This window comes from Thermomyces lanuginosus, assembly GCF_041956635.1.
Source record: "Thermomyces lanuginosus strain ATCC 200065 unplaced genomic scaffold VTN49scaffold_24, whole genome shotgun sequence".
NCBI lineage: Eukaryota > Fungi > Ascomycota > Eurotiomycetes > Eurotiales > Trichocomaceae > Thermomyces > Thermomyces lanuginosus.
Window position 1 is genome coordinate 427,633 of NW_027192358.1, and position 23,984 is coordinate 451,616.

Genomic DNA, 23,984 nt, shown 5'->3' on the forward strand with positions numbered 1-23,984 from the left:
CCATCCTTCACCGAATGGAGCACATCTGGATTTATTTTCTGGCAAACATGTTAAATGTCAGTCGTAACCCTAAAAGGCCCGCCTAAATCTCCGGACGGGAGTTGACGCCAGAAATTGGGTGGAAACAGGCACGGAGACACATCCTTTGATTTATGGAATGACAGGCGTATAACGAGTCCTATACGGGAGAGGGAAGAAAAAGAAAAGAAACGTAAGATGAGAATGAGTTGGGCAGGAGAAGGAGGCTTACAGGGCATAAACTTCCGTCCTATTCGACGAGTCCATACCAAGAGGATGGGAATGGATGACGGCATCATGGAAACTATATTCTGCTATTTATCGTCGGTTAGGTTTTGTCTACCAATGCGCTATACTTGACCGTTTTGCTTTTGTTCTAAATAGTCGTCTCGACATGATATCATTACCGGTCTACGTGAAGACGTACATATAGTATAGGTAGTTAAGGCAGTGTACAATCAGCCCAAACAGCGCACCCCCGGCCCAACGCTCCCCGTCTCAAACAATTCCACGAGTCCTGCACCCATAGCCTCGCCCAGGATCCATCCGAACCTCATCCCATACAGATCCTTCCATTTCTTCGTCCGCCCTGGCAGGACGCCGTAACCCTCTCCACGGAGTCGTTTCCCCGTCATGTAGCTGCGATCACGGTTCTCTACCGCGCCGTCCCATTGGTCTCGGAGGAGGCTAAGAGGCGCTTCTTGGTACTTGGACCGTTTCTTGAGGAGGTTGAGCAGATGCGTGCGGCCGGCTGCCAGCAGCCGGAGATAGGTGCCGATGTTAGGTAATGATAGGAGGTATGATGGTGATCCTCCGAGGTCGCGTTTTGTCGATGAAGATGACTCGTCGGTGCTGTCATTATTACTATTATTATTATTATCGCTCGTGCCTGTCCTTGTACTGGTGTTGAGTCCTTGCGCAATACTGGATGCGGTCACAAGAAACCCCGCTCGGACTAGCTTCATCGCATCCTCTGCCGGGAATGTGAGCGCCGAAATGGTTGCAGTATTTTGCATCTCGTCTAGAGTGTGTAGGAACCGATCTGCTTCCTCATTAGTACCGAGCTCCCGTAGGTCAGTAAAGACTCTACCCACCCTTCAACGCCGAATCCAGATCGCTCCCTCGCACGAGCTCCGCGAAATCCTCGGAGAGGACTAAGCAATCACCCAACGCCGCGGTATCACGTCCACGACCAGGAACAATTAATCTCCGCACACGGCCCGACTGTGCGAGGGCCACAATCTCCCGTTCAACCTCTGTCGGTGACTGAAGGACAGTATGCACATGCGCGACGGAGACTATTGGCGGCAGTGCGCGACGCAGATTCAGCACCTGTGCGATCCGTGTGCTATTCATGCCGGCGCGTTCCGTGGGGAGCTCCTCGAACATAGTCGTCTTGATGTGCTGGATCGCGTCGACCACGCCCCGCACATTATCGGGTCGGGCGTCGGCTATATAACGCGCGGCACTGCCTAGGTCGGGAAGAGGCTCGACGTCGCTGTCGTCATAATATTGATCTGGCTCGTCGATAACCGGCCCATCGTTTGATTTACTCTTGTCGTTATTGGCTTTGCGTGTGTTAGGTTTGGATCGCGCATGGCTCGCGAAGAGCGACGATCGGGGCTGTCGCGGCTGTTTGCTTTTGCGTTTCTGGACGCCGGCGACAGGGGCGGATGTTATTCGGAGGGGCATGAACTTCGATTCTGTAGAGTTTGCCGTACAAAGAGTCCTCTAGAGTTTGCCGTACAAAGAGTCCTCTGTACAATCGCAAGTAATAGCCAAGATTCTGCCTTGTCGATAACCCAGCAAAGTGGCCAGCCTTTGGAGTCAGGGACCGATAAGATAAGATAGAAGATTCTTACTCGCTCGGGAAAGGTCGATGAGCCGCCAGGGGATAGCGACCGAAAAATCTTCAAGTGCTCAGTCTGCAAGGGACCGGCGACTCGACTGGCCAAGAGACATGGACTAAACAAGCTGTAGCTTCATGAATGCAAGGATCAACAGCGTTCGATACCTCTATAATTCGGCTACAGGATGAATCTGGACGCCGCCGGGCCAACTCTGTTAACATTTCTTTTCAGCCAACTTAGGTTACTTTAGGCTACAGATCGTCCCCTGGATGAAAAGGGGACCTGGAATACTTGGATTTCATGTCAGGAACGAGCTGTTGGCTCTCTACTAAGCTGGATAACCTCTTCTCCACGCCACCGGATATACCGACGACGATGATGAAAAGGTTTGTTCGCGTCACTCGGTGGTAGTGTAAGACCGAGGACACTGTGCGATGGAGCATGCGCAAGCACAGAGGCTCCATCACGCGGTCCAAAAATGAGATTAATCAATGTCGTGTTCCTTAGAACACTTTCAGAGATTAAACTGAAAAGAACAGATACTACACTTGATCTAAGCCAAAAGGCAAAGAGAGCTGGAGAAAAAAAAGAAAGAAACTTCCAAAGGGCGCGGGAGGGAAGCGGTTTATATATTGCTGGATGAGTGGTCTGTGCGCTTAGCGCCGTTTGCTGCCTGTTAAGCGAACCAATACGATGCGGCTGTTGCGCTGCAAACAATCCAATCAAGACAAATCATGCAAAGTCGCCTCTGCGGCGGGAATTATGTAATCATCTAACCCACTTGAGATCTGCCTAACCCCCTTGCAATGATTGGTCGCTGCATATCAGAGGTCCGATACGATTGGCTAATTGTTATAAATCACGTGAGCACTTGACTTTTTTTGATTTAGTAGCATTCTTTGATTACGATCTGATTGGCGGGAACTTGCAGATCTTCCGGAGGCTGCGGAATGGAAGTCACGGAGCATGAACGCAAAAACAAATGTTGCCGACGCGCAGGTTTCTTGGAACTTTGAAGTCAGATTTAACAGAGTTCGCTGCCATAGGACCCTCATATATTGACAATAATGACTTGCACAGATACTGTGCACAGACTACTGATGAATGAACTGAGCGACTGGAAGTCGAAATTGAAACAGCCGTTACTCTTGGATGTTTCTCGGTACGGTACTACTCAGTACTTCCAACTCACAGCATGTTCGGAATATCAAGGCTGAGTTTCTTGAAGCCAATGCATGCTGCGCCTAAGGATTTCTTTCGGTTATTTCATACTAGTACGCTGGATTGGCAAATAGTAGTCCCATTCCCGGATGAAATCACCAGCACTCATATGTTACGGCCCCAGCTTTCCTGTACATTTACCCGGCATATAGCATGCAATTCATAGGATTTTCCGTGAATGCGGACTTACCTTCATGGCCGTGGATCCAATCTCAGATCTTCTGACAAAAAAAAAAATCTCAGCGAAGACCCGAGATTGAACGGTGATTCCTCACTACGGAGCAGACGTCAGTGCAAATCAACGGGAGAGGACGAAGAGGACGATATTGATCAGGGTCGCAGCATTCTCTCCTGATGTTGCTGCATCGAAATCTACAGGGACAATTTTAGTGTGTCCTTGAGTGGCAATGAAGCGGGCATTGTGCCATTAAGAGAGCAAAGAGAACCTGTTTCTCGCCGGAGCATCGTTTTTTGGCAGTCATCCTTCGATGAGACGCGCTTCGCAACGCAGTTACCGCCTGCCCTAGATTTTCATCTAAGCCTTCAACAAGTCCCGAGTTTCACAATAACTTGGCGCGGAGCGCATGCTAGTCGAATTACGACGCCCCTACATGCAAAAAGGCCAGTGACTTGGTTGACAGGCGCCGGAATTCGTTGTGTTGCCCAAATTGTCTGGGTGACCATGACGGTATTGTTCCATTGGAGGATCGATACTCTGTCTGCCAAAGACGAAGACATGGGAACAGATTTCCTTGCTATCCGAGATGGGATAGCTTTGAGCATTGGCCAAAATCACTGTTTCAGGAGCTGGCCCGATGAAGATGGCTGCATGCAAGGTGGCAGCAATTACGTAACTACACTGACTCCAGCATCAGCATTTATTCCTTCTCGTGTTTGGGACGAGCCACAAAATGGCTCAGTGGCATTTACCGACGACAAAGCGCCAGTTTGTTTTACTGCAAGATTGTGGAGTGTACATGTCACGCGGTCTGCGGCCGTGAACCAACCACTGCAAGGTGGTGGGCGGCTGTCTTTGCTTCTGTGGAAGGTTGGAAAGCTCCGAAATCTGTGGATGGCGCCGAATATCAGCGCCACGGTCCGTCGACGCTGACTGCGAGACTCCGTTTATAGCCAGGGTCCCTCTCTGCTGGCTAACGTTGAACTTCTTGACTCAGAAGTTATATCTCCCCTCTTGGATTTCTGCCGACGGCACAGCTTTGAGAACCAAGCGAAAGCAACTTTCAGAGCAGCTTTTACTCTTCCATCGCATGCGCACCTTCAATTTCCTTTGATTCTACCCGCTCCGATGCCTCTGCAACGCGCAGATGACACCCGAGTTTCGTTGAAAACTGAACGTCGAAGCTTCCTTTCCAGTACTGCTGAGCTTAGCGACGTTGAGTTTAGGTGTCAAGGGGCTATCGGCAGTTATGTGCCGTTTTTTTTTATTACAGTGGTTGGAGCCTGCATTCCTGATAGTATTTTCAGCCATTGATGAACGCCGCTCTGTAGCGATGTGCGTTGATCGCGGTCCCACCATTTGAGGATGGTGCTACGAAGCATGCTCACCAGTCTTCACAACTACGTGCTCGAAGAGGCACGAAGTGGCCCGCCTTCCTAAACGTGCCGTCATGATGGTGGACTCGATCAACACAGCCCTACGTCCGCATTCCATGCCAGGACCCTCTTGACGAAGGCGGAGGGAACATGTCCAGTCAGAAAGGAGCTATCTCGCTCTAACACAACAGACGGGGAGTCATATTCCACCTGGAAACCTCCAGGAATAATGCCAATTAAGGGCAGTCATCTTGCGGTCTAAGACTATGCACGACGTACTGAACACTATCTATGTTACCAGTCATGGTCATTGTTCAATACAGACGATCAACTTGTGTTGAACCCGGCCCATTCTTTCCAACGGAGCATCCCTGTGGCCTCTGATTGCTCGGGTTGCTCAGAAAGTCAAAAGGAGATTGACGTGGACAGTGTCCCGAAATCAGCCCCAAAAGCTGTTCTCGGATGGTCTTTTGGTGGTTCGGGAAGCAAGGAATTTCGACTCATGATCGAATGCTATATCAAATCTCCAAATGAGTGGACAGGAATTTCCCCGGATCGTTCAGATGAGAATAACTTGTACTCTGCGCGTGACGATCCAAAGACGACCCAATGGATTCGAGGTGTCCAAAGCATGGCTCTCCATTGAGCATGACCTATTCAAGATAGACTCGGAGAGTACGGCCTAAACTTATTCTTTAGGGTAACCTATCCAGCTGTCAACCAATTCGATTTCAGCGTCCTTATCGGCAGCTCCTAATCGAACAGCAATTCCGTGCTTCCGGAACCAGAAGCAACGTGGTGCGAACAACTCCCAATCCGGATTTTACTCTCCTTGAATTGTTTGTCCTCTCTGCCCAACTTAGAAACCATCCTTTATCCAGACCTGCCGTTCCTCGTCGCGTACGTTACATCGCCTCTATTTGTCATTCTCCATATGCCCAGGGTTCGATCTTTGTATGGGAGGTGAAACTCATTGCTCAGTCCTTTGTTTGGGTGCCCGGGTTTGGCCGTTCGTCTCGACTTTCTCCAGGTCAAAATCACGCAAAGCTAGGATGCGGGAATCGGGAGCAAGCCGGTCACTAGGGCAAAAATCCGGAGTAGTATCGGTCCGGCGGCTGTTGGATGTTTACATGCATACAGTATTCCCTGCTCGTTCTCTTAGATATCATCTATTTTTGCTGTAAACGTCCACCTTTTGCGTGGCGGCCACGCATTTGCGGGTTTCGTTGACAGGGTCAAAGCCACGATGGAGTTTGGCCTTTTCTGATTCGCCAGAGCGCGCTCTCGGATGTACGGAGTCGGGTGCCGTCCTCTGTGCCTCCTTCTGCTCACTGGACTTCTCGGGACTTCCCGTAGTTCCCGTTCATGCATTGCGTTCGAGACTACGCCTACAGTAGTAATCCTACTGGAATAAAGAACTCTATGGTCATCTGACGAGTGATGCAGGACTAGCAGATCAAGCTGAAGGAGACGACCTGGAGTTTACAATGCACTTACTGCAGTATCTCTCCATAGGAGAAATCCGTGTGTTTCACGTGCTTGTTAGAAGTAAAAGTATGCTTTGACTCTTGGCGGGTGTTGGAGCTGGATAGTTGCATGATTGCACGAAAGGATGATGACGACTCGAGGACCCTTCCGGCAACCGGTCACTTCACCATGCAGATACTACCAATACGAGGTAAGCCTCATCTCCTTGGCCAAACGTACGGAGAACAGCTTGGCTTCACAATCTCAAGCGCTTTCAGCCTGATCCAGCTCGGCATTGGGCGACATCATGAAACTGAAATGAGGTGTTTTGTGTTTACGGGAGAAATAATTTGAGCCGGCGGCTTCATTATCGTGGCCCCTTGTCGCAGACGAAAATAGCCGGGCCGGCATGAAAGGAATATCGTAAAGTCAATAAACATACACCGGCTTTTTGTAGGCTCAGTCAATGATGCTACTGATTCGAACGTGAGAATGAAGTTCGGTCTCGGCTCCCTCCAACAATGAAGGTTTGATTCGATGGCCAAGTCTAGCCCCGCGGCGGAGCAGTGCTTCCATGCCAGCCGCTGACTCGGCAAACTCACTTTGCCCGTGTCCAGGGGGATCGTTCAAGGAGAGCATGGGATAGGTTGCGTAGACTTTGGGGAATCAACTTACTCGAGGGGCGACGTTGATTCTCTGAGACAAGAGGTTTCCCGACAGGACGGAAACCGTTCGTCGAAGATTCGACCGAGTGGAGAACGGTAGCCTACGAGTTTTAGTCCCAGCCTACGCTCCAGTAGGCAGTAGGCCGATGATTAGTCGACCACTCTGCTACAGTGGTATGGAGACTGCCACGCAAAGAAATCGCTCAATCATAGGAAACAAAAAAAAGTGAAAAAAAAAAAAAGAGGACAGTGCAACGCTGTTGTTCTGGCGATTCCCTTGTGGGATTTGCGAGAAGGGCATAATGGAAGGTTAGCGAAACGCAGTTCACCAACTGCATGGACAAGGGGGTCACGTGGAATTAGTGGATTCTCATGAATTTCTTGATCGATAAGAAGATCATGGAGATCCTTGCTGGGATTGGCTGTATGGAATCGCATGGAAGACCTGGACGGTCAAGAGTCTAGACGCTGAGGCCTGCAAGCTCCCTGGCAGTCTTCCTGCCGGAATGCCGAGATTACCCGTTTGGGTCAATTTTTGACTTCATATTCGCGATCCGGTCAGCTTGGAATGCGTCTTTTTGCCATGTTGCGGCCATTGGTCATGGCCCTCCGCCCCATGTCCCTTGGGCCCTGACATCACCATGACTGTTACCATGCCATCGCCGGGTCCTTGCTGCCCGATCCACTGCCAGAACGACTCCAATATCAAGCAAGATTCAACGCCTTTCCAATGATGTCATGACGCTTCCATCCTAGGGATTCCAAACATAAACCACACTTCCAAGCCAGTCACTTTTTGATCAAAAATCACAGAACGCCCCCGGCAAGACTGAAAGTTCTGGGATTCGGAATTCGAGTTTCCTTACATTCCGCCCACAATGACCATCTTTATCGCCTCACTGTACGTCATCCCTCACATTGGGTCGCCCCGTGGCGCAACGTGCTGACCAGTATGCGTGCTGCAGATTTCTTCCGTATACCGTCAATTTCCACCTCGACAAGTCACCCAGTGAGCGCTCGACATGCAGCAGTCCTCGGCAAAAGAGCTCGCCCGGCTCGCGCTCCCCGCGCGCCCGCAAGTCGTCGACCGTCAGCCTGTTTGAGAAGCATCACCATGACACTTCCCGGAAGGGTCTGACCCCCGGAGCCACAACCGACGATGAGCGCATCTTCACTTCCCAAGCTGTCAAGTATGCGTCGCACAATGCCTATCCCTTTCCCGTGGTCAATGGCGACCTGCCGGGCTTCGCCCAGAGCGAAGTTCATTCGCCCGCTTGGGGCTCGACCCAATCATTCAACCAGCCACGGGCTCGGACCGGTCCGCTCCCGTCGCCATCCATTCTCAAACATCAAGAGCCTGTGGTGAAGACACCGGGCAGCGTAGAGACTCCTGCGATGGGAGTTGAGGCCATGAAGGCGCAGGAACAGCAGATGCGCCCTGGCCACCGTCGTAGCATCTCTTTTTCTCTTGCCGACTGGACCATTGAGTCTGCCGAGCAGGGGAACATGGGCCTGCGCAACGCCGTGCGCTCGGCCTCAGAGGCTGGAACCATTGGAGATGTTATTTGGGTCGGCACGCTCGGCATGCCGACCGACGCCCTTAGCGAGGAGACAAAACAGTCCATCGCCGAAACGCTAGAGAACGAGTACGACTCCTTGACAGTCTACACGGCCGACAATGACTTCGATGGCCATTACTCGCATTTCTGCAAAACCATTCTATGGCCCGTTTTCCATTATCAGATCCCTGATAATCCAAAGAGTAAAGCGTATGAAGAGCACTCTTGGAGTCACTACGTCAAATTGAACGAAGCCTTTGCCCAGCGGATCGCCAAGAGCTGGCGCCGCGGCGACGCCATCTGGATCCACGATTACCATCTCCTCTTGGTTCCGGGCATGCTCCGAAAGCTGCTGCCGGACGCCAAGATCGGGTTCTTCCTGCATATCGCCTTCCCCTCATCCGAAGTGTTCCGCTGCCTTGCGGAGCGCACTGAGTTGCTGGAAGGCGTGCTGGGCGCGGACTTGGTTGGTTTCCAGACCGACGAGTATTGCCGCCACTTCCTCCAAACCTGCAGTCGCATTCTTTGCGTGGAGGCCCGCAATGATGGCGTTCAGCTCGAGGACCGCTTTGTGAACGTGGGCAAATTCCCGATTGGTATCGATCCGGCGTCCTGGGACAAACGGCGACAGAGCCCAGATGTCGATCATTGGATCAAACTCATTTCCGAGCGATATCAGGGCAAGAGGCTGATTGTGTCGCGGGACAAACTTGACTCGGTTCGTGGTGTGCGTCAGAAGCTCTTGAGCTATGAGCTCTTTTTGAACACGCACCCAGAGTGGCGCGAAAAGGTACGGTCGCACTCCCTCTCCTTGACAGAGTCAACCTTTCTGACAATGAAATAGGTGGTCCTCATCCAGGTAGCGTCCTCGACGAATGAGCAGATGGAATTGGAAACTACTGTCTCGGATATCGCTATGCGGATCAACTCGACTCACGCCACACTTGCTCATCAGCCGCTGGTATTCTTGAAGCAGGACCTGAGCTTTGCGCAGTATCTTGCCCTCATTACAGTGGCGGATGCTCTGATGGTGACGAGTCTCCGCGAGGGTATGAACCTCACCAGTCACGAGTTTATCTACTGCCAGGACGGAAAATACGGAAACAAGGCGCACGGCTCGTTGATTCTGAGTGAGTTCACCGGCAGTGCATCGCTGTTTGAGGGCCACGCCCTGCTTGTCAACCCGTGGGATTACCGTCAATGCGCCGAGGCCATCCACACGGCTTTGACACTCGATGCGCAGGAACGGGAGCAAATGTGGAAGAAACTTCACGCCGCTGTCATTCAGAATACGACGGTCAACTGGGTCAGTTCGTTCCGGGAGACGCTCGAGAAGGTCTGGGTTGAGCACACATCACGCGAGACCATCTCGGTGCCCCGGTTGTCGGTGTCGCGCCTGGAGCAGGCATATAAGAAGTCTAACCGCCGGCTCTTTATCCTCGACTACGAGGGAACGTTGGCATCATGGGGTTCGCCGACAAGTATTATTCTGACGACACCGCAGCGCGCTCTCACCACGCTCACAGATCTGCTGGACGATCCCAAGAACATTGTCTACGTCATGAGCTCGCGACGGCCAGAGGAGATGGAGCGGCTCTTCCATCAGGTATCGGGCCTGGGGCTGATTGCGGAGAATGGGTCCTTCATCCGCGAGCCATCCAAGGATAGCTGGATCAAGCTGAATGAGGAGACGCATACCAAGTCCTGGAAAGCCGGCGTCATGGGAATCCTCGACTATTTCCGAGAGCGCACAGAGGGTAGCTGGATCGAGGAGCGGCATTGTTCGCTGGTCTTCCATTACGCATCAGCGGAGGACAAGGTGGCCGCCGCGCGACTTGCGTCGGAGTGTGCGGATCACATCAACGACGCCTGCGCCAGCCAGCGCGTGCATGTGATTCCGGTTGAAGGCGCGCTGGTGATTGAGTCGTCGGAGACGAACAAGGCCAGTGCAACGGAGCTGGCATGGCGGTACTGCATCGAGCGCGGTCGCGGCGACGGCCTGGCTGCGGGCCGGCCCGATTTCCTGCTTGTCGTGGGCGACAGCCGCGAAGACGAAGTTGTCTTCCGCTGGGCCAACAAGCTGGGCGATGCTAAGGCCGTTGCCAACGTCATGACCGTGACGCTAGGCGCGCGCTCTACTGAGGCGAAGGCCACCCTGACTCAGGGGGTTTCCGGTACGTTTGACTCATTATGATTTGAACGATTCATGCTGACTTGCATAGGTGTCCTCGCTTGCCTGCAGCGATTGGCCGCTTCGTCTCTCCCCGATAACTCGTACAATACTCCAGCATGATGGAACTGTTTAACGTTTGACGGACTTTTTTGCTTTCTGCATTTGTATAGTTGATTCTATGAATTATATGTCTCATGGTTTAACGATGGCGAACTGGACATGGCGTCAAATGGGTTCATGATGGTCATTGTTATGATTATGGGTCATATGAAGTTTATGAAAAATTCAACATTCTTCGAAAGCGATCTGCATTGTAGGGCTATAGCATTTGGAATGGAATTGGAGCGCTGTGTCCCCAAGTGTTTAGCTGCAAGATATTCGTTGTCGGGAACGGCGTAAGGACAGTGACGTCCATTCTCCCATACATAATACCTGGATGATGAATATCACTCGAACAGTACCTTTTAATCAATCGGGCATTCAAAGCCTGGACCGTTGGCATGAAGCTATTCAGTCGTTTGATTCCATTGTATGGCGCTTGTATGTACGTGGAAGAGGCTTCGACCTACATTGTTTAATGAGGTCCATGCAATGATGGGAAATCATAGTTTTAGATCGATGATCGATTTTGGAGTCTTTGACGAACCCTCCTAGCTTCATTGTGCTTTCCTTGCTTCCTGAGGACCAGAAGGAGATTTCTGAGGCTGGAGTTGGTGGCTGGGTGATCACGCCCCAACCAGTTCTCTAGCCCATCCGCAGCTCGCCGGTACATTGCCTCTGCCTCCTCGTACTGCCCTTGGGCTGCAAGTGTCTCGCCTAGCCCATTGACGGCGGTAAGAGTCGCCGGGTCATTTGGACCAAGCACCTTCTCGAGACCTTCAATTGCTCGTCGATACATGGCTTCTGCTTGTTCGTGCTTCCCTTGTTGGAATAGGACGCCGGCCAGGCCAAGAATACTGGCGAGAGGATCCTGATGATCGCACCCTAGTGACTTCTCTTGCCCTTCCAGAGCCCGCCGAAACATTGCCTCTGCCTGTTCGAGCTTCCCTTTCTGGAATAAGGTGCAGCCCAGGTGGTTGGATATGAAAAGGGAAATCGGATCTTCATTCCCCCATATCTTTTCAAATCCCTCCAGTATCAACCATAACACCAACTCTATTTTCTCGGACTGAACCCGTATTGTTTGACGATCAAGAACCTGCAGAACATGTATTAAAGAAACCATTCACTTATTTTATCATGTTTAAGTCTTAAAACGGCCACTTCAACGTGTCATATTGCCTTGTCCAACCACTCTTCAGACTCCCCTTGCTTGTGCAGTCAGTTCAACATAGCAAGCTGAACCAGTCGGTGGATGTCATACATGTTCGGCTTCTTTCTTTTCAGGGACGAAAGCGTACGCCTTCAGCGTCCCGATGGCATCTTCTGCCTTCGAGGTCCAAGAATCTCCAGGAAGGATAGAGCGTGGAATAGCTTTCTCGCTCGGGAAACTCATGAATTTTAGGTAATCAGCAGCGAGAGGATCGTGATCTGAAATTTGACGAAAGGAGATGAGCCAAGTCGTTGCAATTGGATTCTCCGCTTCCTTATATCGATGGCTGTCTGCAAACTCCCTGCTCAGCAACTCGACCATAATTTTGTCACTTGACCGGCAAAGCCTGAGATATCTTGACGTTAGATCTGCTTCTGGGCCATATATGCCGAAGTTTGTCTAATGGCAAGAGGCAGATATCCAAGATTGTGAAGGAGTTTTGCTGTATCATTCCGAATCATTCCGATTGTCCATCTGCTATTTTTCTCAGATGCTTCTCCAAGAGTTTGAAGCCCTCATTCTCGTTCATGATATCAACATCGAACACGTTACACGCTGGAACCCCAAGCTGCTGCAATATAAGCTCACGGTTTCGTGACGTAAACAACAACAACCCTTGCCAGCTGAACGGGAAATGGCGGGTTAAATTTGTACTTCCGCTGAAAAGGTCAGGACTGTCGGCATTGTCGACAATCGTGAGCCAGTTGCCTGCGCTCTCACGGCTGAGAGTCCTCTTCACAAGTCCCTCTACGTCCACGTTGTCGCCATTGATGCCGTCAATTTCAAACAACTTGCCGATGTCTCTGTAGGCGTTTCGGAAGCTGACGGCGTTCTATGGCCGAAACCCAGAAGACGGAGCAGTCGGGGTACTTCTCGCGGACCTGGAAGGCAACTTCGAGCACAATCTGTGTCTTCCCAATACCTCCCAAACCCACAATGGCAGTTTTTTTGACAGTCATTCGTGTTTGATCTTGGCGGCACTTTTGCGAGAACTGTTCCAAATGTAATTCTCTACCGACAAAATTGTCGCTCCTCCCGAAAGGCACAGCGAAGTGAATTGGGACTGTAGCAGACTGGCGTCCCTCTTCATCAGCGGAAACGCTGTCGAAGAGGCTGTCGACAAACCCCCTGATATCCCTCTCCTTCGCAACTAGATAATTTTGAGTGTGGGCCGAGATCGCACTGGCCTTTTTCCAATTTGGAAATTGTGTTTCGTCTTGAAGCTTTCTTCGACATTAAACCGGAAGTATTGGCCACCGTTGCCGAATTGACTGTTCAATTTGCGGGCGACCTTTTTGGATGATGAACCCATCTTTCTCAACGCATCTGTAATTGATTTCGGGAGATCTTCGATGCCGACAACATCTTCAAGACCCGTACCGATGCTCAGGATTCGCATCTGACGGCGATCTTTAAACCGGTCTTTAGCCTCCTCAATCAGGACTTCGCACGGATTGTTGTACCCAAAAGTAGCGTCGACAAACTCAATTCTGTTTTGGCTAAGCGTTATCGATTTGAAAAAACCAACTGCCACAGACGTAGCTCGTGCGACTTCCCAGATGGTGCAAGAATCAAACGCAGTGGACAAATTATACATTTTAAAAAAAGGGTTGGAGGCGTGTCAACGTTGTCCTTGGTAATGGCTAGGACCAGTCTATGGTGCATTAGCTTTTTGGAAAATGATGTTTTTGCTGCAGTCTCAGACGTACGTCTTCGTACATGTTCCGTCATGGAAAAGCATGTCCTTATGTGGACATGTCGCAGCTGTCGACTCCCCTTTGTTTCAACGGATTTTGCATTCTTCTTCTGCACAGAAACTCCCAATCGTCGATTTAATTGCATCCACGAAGCGTGTGGCCAGAGAAGTAGGACCCAGATGACGTATCCGAAATTGATTTCCATTTGGGTTTCGGTGTGAACGCCTCCTTCGAGAACTCTCCGTACGCTTGTATGCATTCATTTACCTCCATTCGTAATTTTTTCGAGTATAATTGCAAGTATTCTGTGTCTGTAAGTTAACATGCCATTACCATCATGAACAATTTACATCACCCTTCAGTGCCACTGCCTCCGATCAAATCAAAGTGCTCACACGGCCGCGGGACATGGTCAAGGCCGCTCTTTTCTCGAATTTTCTCCATTATTCTTTCAAGTATTCGAAGACTTGAAAGGCTCCAAATCCCTCCACCGTCTCAAACAGGGTCAGCAGAATGTAATGGCTTGAGGTGCTGACGACATACCAAGGGAAAGGATCTTCACCGGCTCCTGCGAAGCCATCACTGGTTTGTTTGATCTGAGCTATAAGCCGAGGCAGTATGGTCGATCATTCATCCAACTACTGGTAAAAAAATAGAAAGAATGACAGTTTGAACCTCATTATGAGGACAGAGCTTGGAGGCTTTTCAGCCCAAAGTCCAAGTAAAGCCCCTCTCCCTCGATATGGCTGCGACTGCAGCTCAGCCTTGCAAGACACTGCAGGACAAAGTTTCCTACAGTATGTCCATGATTACTGGTCTATATTGAGCTGATCGTCCAGCACTCTCGTCTTCAGGACCCTGAGTGGTTGGACTGCGAGAACACGAGGTGGATATTCCGCTTACGGTATCTAACCAAAAACAAGACGTCAAATTGGTCCGTCCCGAGGTCCCGGGCCATTCGTAGCGGAGCAAAGTCATTGTCTCAGGCATGAACGCAACTGGCAGCATCGCGCTGATAGTTACATTAGCCTGATTGGTTCCAAGACAGCCTATTGCTCAATCCAAGGACAATAAGTATTGTGATCTCACGATCTTTGCTTTCCGCAGACGGACTCGACGACATTATGTTCCTATCTTATGGCCCGGCTGTCATTTCGAGCACTCGCGCAAGAAACCCAATGCTTGGAGTCTCCTTGTGGGTAGTGATGCTCCCCTGATGTTCCGAAATGGTGACTTCAAATGATATTGCTCGAATAATATTGATTAGTTTGATTGATTGTACTGTTGGCGTGATGCAAATGATTTGTTGAGTTTTATTGTACGTTGCCTGTAAATACGCACAATTGGCATTAATTGAATAGTTGAGCAACACGGAAAGATTGTAGCTCTAGATCGATGGTAGGTTTTGGGATCTTTAACCAGCACTCCTAGCTTCTACATTCTTTTCTCCTTGCTTCCTGAGAACCAGGAGGAGATTTCTGACGCTGGTAAGGGTTTCCGAATGGCCACACCCCAGCCCTTTCTCCAGTCCATCAGCAGCTCGCCGGTACATTGTCTCTGCTTCCCCGTACTGCCCTTGACTTTCGAGTGCGCTGCCCAGGCTGTCGACGATGTTAAGGGTGACTGAGTCCTTGGGGCCCAGCACGTTCTCGCGTTCCTCGATTACTCGTCGATACATGGGTTCTGTCTGATCGTGCTTCCCTTGTTTTGAGAGGACGATGCCCAGGTTGTAAGCGTTGGTGAGAGTATCAGGATGATTATGCCCTAGTACTGCTCTCTTCCCTCAGTTGCTCGTCCATGCATTGCCTCTCCTTTTTCGAACCTTCATGGCTGTGATAGGACGCTCCGTTCCGCCAGCGATTTCGATACGAACGTCTGCCTGGGAAGTCACAGTCTATTCCATGCATTCATTGATAGTCAGGCGGAGTCTCTCGAGCATAATCGCAATAACTCTGTCACTTACAAGTCAACCTGGGTACTACTGTACTTGGTAGTTATCTTGCCTCGGTACGGATATACCTTCAGCAAGCCACAACCCGCGGCCTTTCTGCTTTGTTGTCTGCAGTCCAAAGTCACACAATGCCCTTCTCGTCGGCAAGTCGGCAAGAGTAACACCGCAGGTCATTCTAGGGCAACCGTTGGCACGTGATGATAAGGCGCTGTCCAATCTTGGGATGGTCGATAAGTCGAGGAGCCGACGACGTCATCGGCTGAGAAGAGTGATTGGCCGCTTGCCAATCGTTCGACCTCCTCCCCCAGACTTTCCTTTTGCGCTAACTTGAACAGGTTAGTTCATAATTTTAGCAAAGCGGAATCACCTCGGCACATTTTCAGCCTTGGACTGATCGGCCCGCGGCAGGAGGTCTACACCCATGCAGCTGATAACATACAGTAGGAGTAAATAGTCCTCTCGCGACCAGGTATGGTTCAGAAAAGCAATTGAGTCTTGATTGCAACGGATCTAGCAAAGATGGCACCGCCGCACACCCAAGAATTCGAAGACGCGATCACCGTCACGCCGATTTCGTCTCACACCTATTCCGCGCACTTGTCGCCGCGCTGGACTGTAGGAGCCGGTTAGTACCGAACGCTGTGAATAGGACACCCTGTCACACAGCGGACTGATCGATAACCATCAGGGAATTGTAAAGCGATGATGCTAATTCGAAAATAGTTCCCCATGGAGGCTACACCATGGCGGTTCTACACCGCCTGGCGATAACGCATTTCAAGCACACACATCCCACACGGCACCATGGGGATCCCATGCCCATCGCAATGCAAATGAATTTTCTGCGGCGCACGAATGTCGGTCGCGCGACTCTGATTGTCAAGGACGCGAAGCTCGGAGCGCGAACCTCCACAATCCACGTTACGCTGTCGCAGGGAGAGCCCGACCAAGATGAAAAGCCTACGGATCGTGTCGTTGGCTACATCACTGTTTCTGACCCCGTCTCGGAAGTTGGGTTGACTGCTTCGTCAGATTGGACGCTGTATCCGCCTCCTCCGAGCACGCGTCCGCCAGAGATTAAAGAAACCGAATCGACGGAATCAGCGCATAGTAATACGGATGGGAATTCCCCTTGGGTTCTCATGAAAGATCCCTTTTCCGGTTTCCGCCACGTCATGGCCCACCATATTCTATATGGACCGCCGAAGGAGCATCGGCGACGAAACGTCGGCGATCAATGGGCGCGGTTCCACCCCCGCGGTCCCAAGGGCGGTCCGGCCCGATGGACGACTGATTCCATGGTTCTCCTCACTGATATCTTCCCGCATATGCTCACTGGGTTAGACGCGGCCGCTGCGCCGTCCCGCACGGGGTCCGATGGTAAAGGTAGCAAGACACCACCGTTTTGGTATCCAACCGTCACTCTCAACGTGGATTTTAAGCGGCGGCTTCCGCCCGAGGGTGAGGAGTGGTTGTATTCTCGCATCATCCTGAAGGATGTGCGCAACGGTCGCACGGATATCGAGGTGATAATGATGAACGAGCGCGGGGAGATTGTCGCGTTGGCGAATCAGATCGGGTTGGTGGTCAGCGCAAGTCGAAATACAAATGGTCGAACGCTGCCGTCGGCCAAGATCTAAAGCATTCTAGTTGTTCCGCCCATCTATCTGTTCAGTGTATTTATATACATATAAAGTCTAGACAGTGGAGGTGTCTCTAAGCTATTGTAGAATACAGGAGAGGACTAGAGCTTGGGAGCATCAGAATTGATCCACAATGCTGAGGCATCCGCTCGGATTGTCCTGCTTCTTGGTTCTTTCCCATCGGAATCGACCTCCTGCAACGCTTGCGCGATGGTCCATGTTTTGCGTCCTTTGCGGGCAACGCACCAGGCGCGGACCACCAACAAGGCGGGGACCTGGACGGGCTGGCGGTACCGAACGGTGAGCTGGGCCGTATAGATCCTATCCCCGCGGGCCGCGCTGGGCCGAGGGGAGTTTCTTTCATATTTCCGTCTCTCCTGCTGCTGCGGCGACTCCTCGTGGCCGGGCTCATACAACGCCAACGCAAGAGACATGCATTCGTCGAACAAGGTGGCTACCAGTCCTCCATGGGCGGTACTGGGGTACCCGCATGCTCCCGGGAACCCCAGTGACACCAGCGTAATTGTATCCGGCGGCCTCTCCGGCGTGAGCGGCTTCCGCTGGTACTCCATTACTCCCCGCGGCGGGTCGCGCAGCAGTTCTTCCGCCGTGGCAAGTTTTCGCCGCCGCAACGTGATATAGAATGGCAGCGCTGTCGCCGAGTTCAGTGTCTGGCCCATAAATCCATCCTCCCCAGTATCGGGCTTCATTTGTCGGGGCCCTGTCGGGATGGGCACATATTCGCTGTTGCTGCCTTGGGTCGCGGCAGTCAAGAGTGATCGAGCCCAGGCATTGCGAGTGAAATGCTCCCATTCATCCGGGGTGATGGTGTGTACATCCAGTGTTTTCCTCTCCGGAATTACTTTGGTCTCTGAACTTTGCAATCCACCTCTTTCGCTCTTGGAGGCCCCGTCTGTTTGCGAATGTTCCGTCATTGTTTCGAACCCGCACGTGGCAGGATGTCTTTAATTTGAAAGTCTAAATGATTTGCGACCAGAGAAGGCATCTACCAGCTTGAGCCGGCCTTCCATGTATTTTACTGTAGGCTCGGCATTCGGCATTGAAAAAGTCTTTGGGCTGCGAATTTCGGCCATTGACCCGAACGTATTTCCTGCTTCCTGATGTGGTTTAGCTGATCTTCAGCATGCGGTTTCTTATTACGGTTTGGTGTACTTCCTTGCAGCATTGATCCACCTTGACCAAACTGGCGGTAAGGGAACTCGAGTTCATCTCAGTTCTTTTGATCGGCGTGCAGAATGTCGCTTGGACGATAGTGAACATGGGTAGAACGAAAATTTCTTGTGGGTGATAAGCGTTATTTCCGTACCCTTGGTCCGACGGTGACAATTGGGTCTAGCGCTCTGAAACTAGTCACAGCGGGGACAACTAGCTTGAAAATTTGTCTCAGTGACACACGCGCAGTACAACACACAGGACAAGGACCAGGGTCGATGTGGTCCAATGGTGGTGAACCGTGGAGGATCTGCCCTGCAGGACAGTCGCCAGAGGTTGCGTTGTCTGCGAGGTAATGCTGGACAACATGGAGATTGAACTGTTCCTGTAAGCGGTTTCTTTCTAGATGCGGATATAGGACGGAGTAGATAGGCTATAAGCATGGCAGTTCTGGAGCCCGCAACTGCCAAGTCGAACCCAAGCAAATAAATCAACTAGTCTGATTCAAATACTCATAGTGCCTGCTCCTGATGGACCTGGATTAGGCTAATGCCAGGAGAACCTGGGAGGAGCTCCGTGTCCTTCTGGAAGATGCTTTGGCCAAGAATTCCCGCGGCCGGCAAGATAACCTAAACATGAGCCAATCACAACCCGGAGTGGGGTTAGTCATGTGATTTGGTTGGACAGGGAATGGTACCTTCCCGATAGACCCAAAAACTACAAAACGCTGCTTTGTCCCTGTCTGTTTTTATTTACTTCTCCTCTAGCGCTTATCGTCGTATTGTACTTCCCATTGCTCCCATTGCTGTAGCTATCTAGTCGGCGATTTACCTGGCCAGGTCGACATCTTGACAATGCGAGCCTCTTCTGCATTTATCCTTGTTGCTCTGGCGGCGACCGCCGCCGCCCAGGACGCCGGCAGCGAGTACACATTCCCGCCCGGCTTTGACCTGAGCAAGGTTGATGCGGACACCAAGGGTAAGTGCCTTTTCTGAACCGTGTCAAGCGCAATCCCATCTAAACGCGAATCCGTCAGCGTCATGGTGTACCGCCCAGCGGAATACTTGTCCGCTGATCTGCAATGGGGCCGCGTCGCCAAACACCTGCAACTCGGTAGGTTCCACCCCCGCGGTCGATCAATTAATTTAACTCGCGCGCGAGCCAAATGACTAATTAAACGTGGAAATTCGTCAGGAAACGCTCCAATTCGACTGCACTTGCATCAATGGCACCGTTCCCGACGTGAGCCCCTATCAGAACACAATTCCATTCTTCGTCTGCCAGGAGAACTTTGTCCAGTGCATTGAGAACCACCCAGACGATGCCGATGGCCAGAAGCAGTGCAAGGAGGAGAAGGAGAAGAACTGCGGTACCATCAAACTGAGCCCGACATCGGCCGACGAGGCGGCGACCAGCACTGCGACCGACGACGAGGACGACGACGAACCAACCGAGACGCCTTCTCGCTCGGGCGCCCAGTCGACGGCGTCGACGACCAGCAACGCGGATGCGGAAGGCAGCGATGATGCGGCGCCCCTGACTCAGAGCACCAACATGGGATTGCTCACGTCGCTGGTGGTTGCGGCCCTTGGCCTGCTGATGTAAACATGGGCTCAACATATTGTGTGCATTGTTTAATTCGTTGAATGAATACTTTTGCGGTCGGCGTTTTGCGTCCTCTTATGTTTGCTTTTATTTTGATGCTGTCCCAAGCGGACTACCTCATGATTTACGACACGGGCGCATGACTTGTTTATCGCTCTCTGATGTGTGACGCTTGATGAGCGGCTGTTGCATGATTGCAATGAGTTTCTTGTATTTCATCGATTGTAGCGAGTACAATAAGCAGATTTATTTGCGATCTGGGTTCGACCAAGAATGAGTCTGTAGTAAGCTTCCAGATTGTGTGTGGCCATTGTTTCCGAAGAAGCCGCGAAGGCGTTGCTATTAGACATCTCTGATAATTGATTAAAGTGGCAGCACATGGAGCTTTTTCTTGCCTATCTTATCGCTCATCCTATCTCATGGTTCCCGGTGTTGCTTGTCCTCTGACATCATCGATTCCCAGATAGCATTCCAAGTTCCTTCTTGCATTTCTCTGCATTTTGCAAAGGTGAGTGCCAGCCGTTGAGTACCTGTTCCCTAGTTAGATCTAAAAGGAACTTGAATCGCGTAGTTTTCCTTTCTCCTCCAGGAATAATTCGTCCCATCTCTGTTCTCATGTTTGACACTACAGTGCCTTGACGCAGCCTTTTCCGCTGTCCTTTGAGGTGTGTCGCGATTTTCGGCGCGTTGGCGAGAGTCATGGAGTTGGGGCAGGCCAGCAGTTTCCTGCTGACTCGCTGTTGGTGGCTGAAGGGTTTCTGAAGCTCTTTAATGTATTCTCCAGAGGCGTCGTGACTAGTGGTTCGATCCGGGGTTCTATGTCCATGGTTCAAGCACCAGGGCGACCGTCCTGGATGGGGTTTTACTGATCACGTGGCCAGCCCACCGTTGACTATTTGGCTAAACCAATTGCGGAAAAATTTGATGCCTTAAGGCAGCATATTTACTAAGCCGATCAGCTCTCCGCGGCATCTGATTGGCCAAACCCACGCAGCACACACGGAAATTTCCTCCCACACTTTGAATCGATTCAGTGAGTAGTTCGGTGAACCGCATTATCCTCTCGCTCGCGGTCAGTTCCCCGAAGCGAAATCAAGTCCGATAAATCGCCCGTTTCGTTTTCGGGACATCGCCATGCCGGCTCCGACAAACACCCTCCTCGTGGAGGGCTCGTTCACCGAACTGGCCGAGGAACTCGCGCAGTACCTTGATGGGCTCCGCAAAGAGGAGGGGAGCAGTGTGCTGGCCGAGATTTCGCCTCTGCTCGAACCTCTCCGCCAGCAGGAACAGAATGGTGAAGAGCCGGATCTAAAACAACGAGACGAGATTCTAAAGAAGCTTGTCGTTGCGGCGGCCGTGTTGAATAGTGCTCCGGAAAAGGGTGTGTTCTTGTTTCCATTCAACCAGACGCATTGACGTCGACAATGAAAAATGTTTTTTGTGGTATCGGTGCTCTAACATGTGGACCTGTGAATTTCTTCCTTGCCAGATATCATCCAGACGTATAATCTGCTTGTTTTCCTTGTCCATCAATCGTCCGACCCGGATATCTTTCTGTCGCGGATTTGCACATACCTGGCCAAGCCGATCACGTCGTCGCCGCACCATGGCCCTTCGCTGGCGCTGTCCATCCTCACCACGATTTTCAACACTCTTGAGCCGTCCGATTCGAGTCGATACCATGTGTTTCTGGCCATTGTGGCGGTGATCCGACAATCGGGTGCGACGACTGCGTTCCAGGCGCTCAAGCCGCAACTGGCGGCGCAGCTTCCGCAGTGGTTGAGTTCGTGGGAGCTGGAGAACGAGGAGGTGCGGAAACTGCATTTGGCGGTGGCAGACACGGCGCAGGCGGCGGGCGACACGGAGCTGGCGTACACGCATCTCGTGCAGGCTCTGCAGACGATTGAGCCGGAACAGGCGTCGTCGGGGGAGTCGCGCGACCTGGCTCTTCGCGCGCTGACGTCTGCGCTGACGCACCCGGGTGTGTACGACTTTACGCCGTTGACGTCTTCGGATGCCGTGCAAGCGCTGCGGGCCAGCGACACCGCCCTGTTCGAGCTGCTGGAAATCTTTGCCGCGGACACGCTGGATGCGTACGAGGCGTACGTTGCGTCGACGCCGCTTTCCTCGATCTCGAACGGCATTCTGGCGGACGCTGCGGAGACCCTGCAGACCAAGATGCGTCTGCTGACCCTCGCCTCCCTGGCCTCGTCCTCCCCGTCGCGCTCTCTGCCATACGCGACAATTGCCTCCGCGCTGCGCATCCCGGAGTCGGACGTTGAAAAGTGGGTCATCGACACCATCCGCGCCGGCCTGGTGGAGGGCAAGTTGTCGCAGCTCAAGTCCGAGTTCCTCGTCCACCGCGCGACGTACCGCGTCTTTGGCGAGCGGCAGTGGACCGAGGTCCAGGGCCGGCTGATGGTGTGGCGCCGCAGCCTGGAGCGCGTGCTGAACGTGATCCGCACGGAGCGTGAGAAGTTCCAGCGGGACGTGGCGGCCCAACAAGCGGCGGCGGCTGCTGCTGCCGCGGCGGGTGCCGATGGCGGTGCTCAGGAAGGTGAGGGAAAGTCGGGAAAAGCGAATGGGGAGAGGAGGAAAGGACAGCAAACACAACATCAGCCTCGCGATGTGGACCTCGTGGGGAATGATTAATCTGAATTTTACTTTTTTTTTTAAAGGGTTTTTGGAATCGTTGTTCTTTATATACATACTACTGTGTTATGAATCAGGACGGCATGAGCTCTTGATGGATTTTTGCTAGACGACACAACATTCTCAAGAAACGAAGCATCAAAAGAAGTGTATATTCCATCTTGCTAACTCGTATATATATGCCGTCTATATACAACCCGGCCCCTAAGAAGCATCACGAAAAAGGGGGGAAGACGCTCGAAATATGCAAGAAAAGAAAAAAAAAAAAAAAAAAATTTAACTGAGGTGAGATGCCGTAACCCTCCAATGCCTTGCGAATCCTCTCGTAGACTTCTTCCTGAGTCCCCGTGGCCTCAACGCGGATCACCTTGCCTTTCTTCTCAAAGTCCGTGACAACCGGCATGCTGGTTTCCTCGAATGTGCGGAACCGCTTCCGGATGGACTCGATATTGTCGTCATCGCGGCCGGAGGTCTCGCCGCGCTTGAGGAGGCGCTCCAGCATGACGTCCTCGGGGCAGTTGAGGAAGAGGACGAGCTTCGACGGGCAGACGGTCTCCTCGAAGAACACGGCCTGGTCGAGTTTCCGCGGGAAGCCGTCGATGAGGAACCGAGGTGTTGGGGCGTTGTTGGCCGCGCTCTTGGCGATAGCGTCCGCCATTGCGTTCGAAAGGAGCGCCACAGTGACCTCCATGGGAACAATGGTGCCCTCACGGATGTGGTGGCGGATGAGCTCGCCGTATTGGCTGCCCTCGCGCACCTGCTCAGCACGCAGAAGGTCTCCCGCGGACAGATGCACGAAGCCGTAGTCCCGGACCAGATTTACGGACTGCGTGCCCTTGCCGGCACCGGGCCCACCGAGGACGAAGATCACAGTGACCTCATCAGGGGAGAAGCGCGGGGTGGTGTTGTTAGAGGTTTGTGGGAATGTCGGACCGTTTGGAACAGACGAAGGAGCGGCGGCGTTAGCCATGATGTCAACGATTTCCGTTTAATTTAAGACGCGTCTATAATCTTGTAGGGGTATCCGCGAGTTGAAAACGATTTTTGACGATCTAGTTTCGTTCAATGGCGGCTTTCCGCGCCGACGCCCGGGACCGAACAAGCAGCACGTACAGGCCGGTGCCCCCCAGGATAATCAAGACAAACGGGAGGACCTTGTATTGCGAGCGGTTGTTCTGCGGCAGGGGCTGTTGTTGCGAATAGTGGCGTTTGGCCTGGATCTGGCGGGGCAGACTTGGCCGGCCAGCTGACAGAGACGACGACAGGAGGGTGGCCCGCGCTGCTGGGAATCGGAGTGCTGGAGCCACTGGAGGAATCAGTCGGGCAATTGGATTCATTTCTGTCCCATCAACGGGTTCAAGAGGAAAAAGATGGCCAGTTTGACCGCCTGGTGGGATGGGATGCTATTGTCTTAATAACTATTTTGGTTTAGCGTAACGTAATT

The 23,984-nt window shown here is 52.0% G+C and overlaps 11 protein-coding genes across 11 annotated transcripts; 4 read left to right on the plus strand and 7 right to left on the minus strand.

Annotated features, from left to right (window-relative positions):
- Positions 1 to 476: 476 nt before the first annotated feature.
- VTN49DRAFT_2088 (uncharacterized protein) lies at positions 477 to 1,710 on the minus strand (the record flags this gene model as incomplete). Its single annotated transcript, XM_069409774.1, has 2 exons — positions 477 to 1,060; positions 1,113 to 1,710. The coding sequence occupies 2 exons, from the start codon at positions 1,708 to 1,710 to the stop codon at positions 477 to 479; spliced, it is 1,182 nt and encodes a 393-aa protein (XP_069269845.1).
- Positions 1,711 to 7,653: 5,943 nt separating this feature from the next.
- On the plus strand, positions 7,654 to 10,627 carry VTN49DRAFT_2089 (uncharacterized protein; the record flags this gene model as incomplete). Its single annotated transcript, XM_069409775.1, has 4 exons — positions 7,654 to 7,676; positions 7,741 to 9,124; positions 9,179 to 10,508; positions 10,557 to 10,627. 4 exons carry the CDS (start codon positions 7,654 to 7,656, stop codon positions 10,625 to 10,627), a joined length of 2,808 nt encoding a protein of 935 aa, XP_069269846.1.
- A 490-nt stretch (positions 10,628 to 11,117) lies between these two features.
- Positions 11,118 to 13,218, minus strand: VTN49DRAFT_2090 (uncharacterized protein; the record flags this gene model as incomplete). Its single annotated transcript, XM_069409777.1, has 3 exons — positions 11,118 to 11,624; positions 11,871 to 12,165; positions 13,007 to 13,218. The coding sequence occupies 3 exons, from the start codon at positions 13,216 to 13,218 to the stop codon at positions 11,118 to 11,120; spliced, it is 1,014 nt and encodes a 337-aa protein (XP_069269847.1).
- A 1,712-nt stretch (positions 13,219 to 14,930) lies between these two features.
- Positions 14,931 to 15,723, minus strand: VTN49DRAFT_2091 (uncharacterized protein; the record flags this gene model as incomplete). Its single annotated transcript, XM_069409778.1, has 4 exons — positions 14,931 to 15,280; positions 15,339 to 15,391; positions 15,480 to 15,575; positions 15,653 to 15,723. The coding sequence occupies 4 exons, from the start codon at positions 15,721 to 15,723 to the stop codon at positions 14,931 to 14,933; spliced, it is 570 nt and encodes a 189-aa protein (XP_069269848.1).
- A 263-nt stretch (positions 15,724 to 15,986) lies between these two features.
- VTN49DRAFT_2092 (uncharacterized protein) lies at positions 15,987 to 17,107 on the plus strand (the record flags this gene model as incomplete). Its single annotated transcript, XM_069409779.1, has 2 exons — positions 15,987 to 16,092; positions 16,191 to 17,107. 2 exons carry the CDS (start codon positions 15,987 to 15,989, stop codon positions 17,105 to 17,107), a joined length of 1,023 nt encoding a protein of 340 aa, XP_069269849.1.
- Positions 17,108 to 17,211: 104 nt separating this feature from the next.
- On the minus strand, positions 17,212 to 18,045 carry VTN49DRAFT_2093 (uncharacterized protein; the record flags this gene model as incomplete). The annotated part of the gene is made up of 1 exon (XM_069409780.1): positions 17,212 to 18,045. The coding sequence occupies one exon, from the start codon at positions 18,043 to 18,045 to the stop codon at positions 17,212 to 17,214; it is 834 nt and encodes a 277-aa protein (XP_069269850.1).
- Positions 18,046 to 19,137: 1,092 nt separating this feature from the next.
- VTN49DRAFT_2094 (uncharacterized protein) lies at positions 19,138 to 19,888 on the plus strand (the record flags this gene model as incomplete). The annotated part of the gene is made up of 3 exons (XM_069409781.1): positions 19,138 to 19,261; positions 19,320 to 19,396; positions 19,478 to 19,888. 3 exons carry the CDS (start codon positions 19,138 to 19,140, stop codon positions 19,886 to 19,888), a joined length of 612 nt encoding a protein of 203 aa, XP_069269851.1.
- Positions 19,889 to 19,917: 29 nt separating this feature from the next.
- On the minus strand, positions 19,918 to 20,589 carry VTN49DRAFT_2095 (uncharacterized protein; the record flags this gene model as incomplete). The annotated part of the gene is made up of 2 exons (XM_069409782.1): positions 19,918 to 20,071; positions 20,513 to 20,589. 2 exons carry the CDS (start codon positions 20,587 to 20,589, stop codon positions 19,918 to 19,920), a joined length of 231 nt encoding a protein of 76 aa, XP_069269852.1.
- Positions 20,590 to 21,022: 433 nt separating this feature from the next.
- On the plus strand, positions 21,023 to 22,540 carry VTN49DRAFT_2096 (uncharacterized protein; the record flags this gene model as incomplete). Its single annotated transcript, XM_069409783.1, has 2 exons — positions 21,023 to 21,269; positions 21,378 to 22,540. 2 exons carry the CDS (start codon positions 21,023 to 21,025, stop codon positions 22,538 to 22,540), a joined length of 1,410 nt encoding a protein of 469 aa, XP_069269853.1.
- Positions 22,541 to 22,754: 214 nt separating this feature from the next.
- VTN49DRAFT_2097 (uncharacterized protein) lies at positions 22,755 to 23,510 on the minus strand (the record flags this gene model as incomplete). The annotated part of the gene is made up of 1 exon (XM_069409784.1): positions 22,755 to 23,510. The coding sequence occupies one exon, from the start codon at positions 23,508 to 23,510 to the stop codon at positions 22,755 to 22,757; it is 756 nt and encodes a 251-aa protein (XP_069269854.1).
- Positions 23,511 to 23,592: 82 nt separating this feature from the next.
- VTN49DRAFT_2098 (uncharacterized protein) lies at positions 23,593 to 23,877 on the minus strand (the record flags this gene model as incomplete). Its single annotated transcript, XM_069409785.1, has 1 exon — positions 23,593 to 23,877. The coding sequence occupies one exon, from the start codon at positions 23,875 to 23,877 to the stop codon at positions 23,593 to 23,595; it is 285 nt and encodes a 94-aa protein (XP_069269855.1).
- Positions 23,878 to 23,984: the final 107 nt, after the last annotated feature.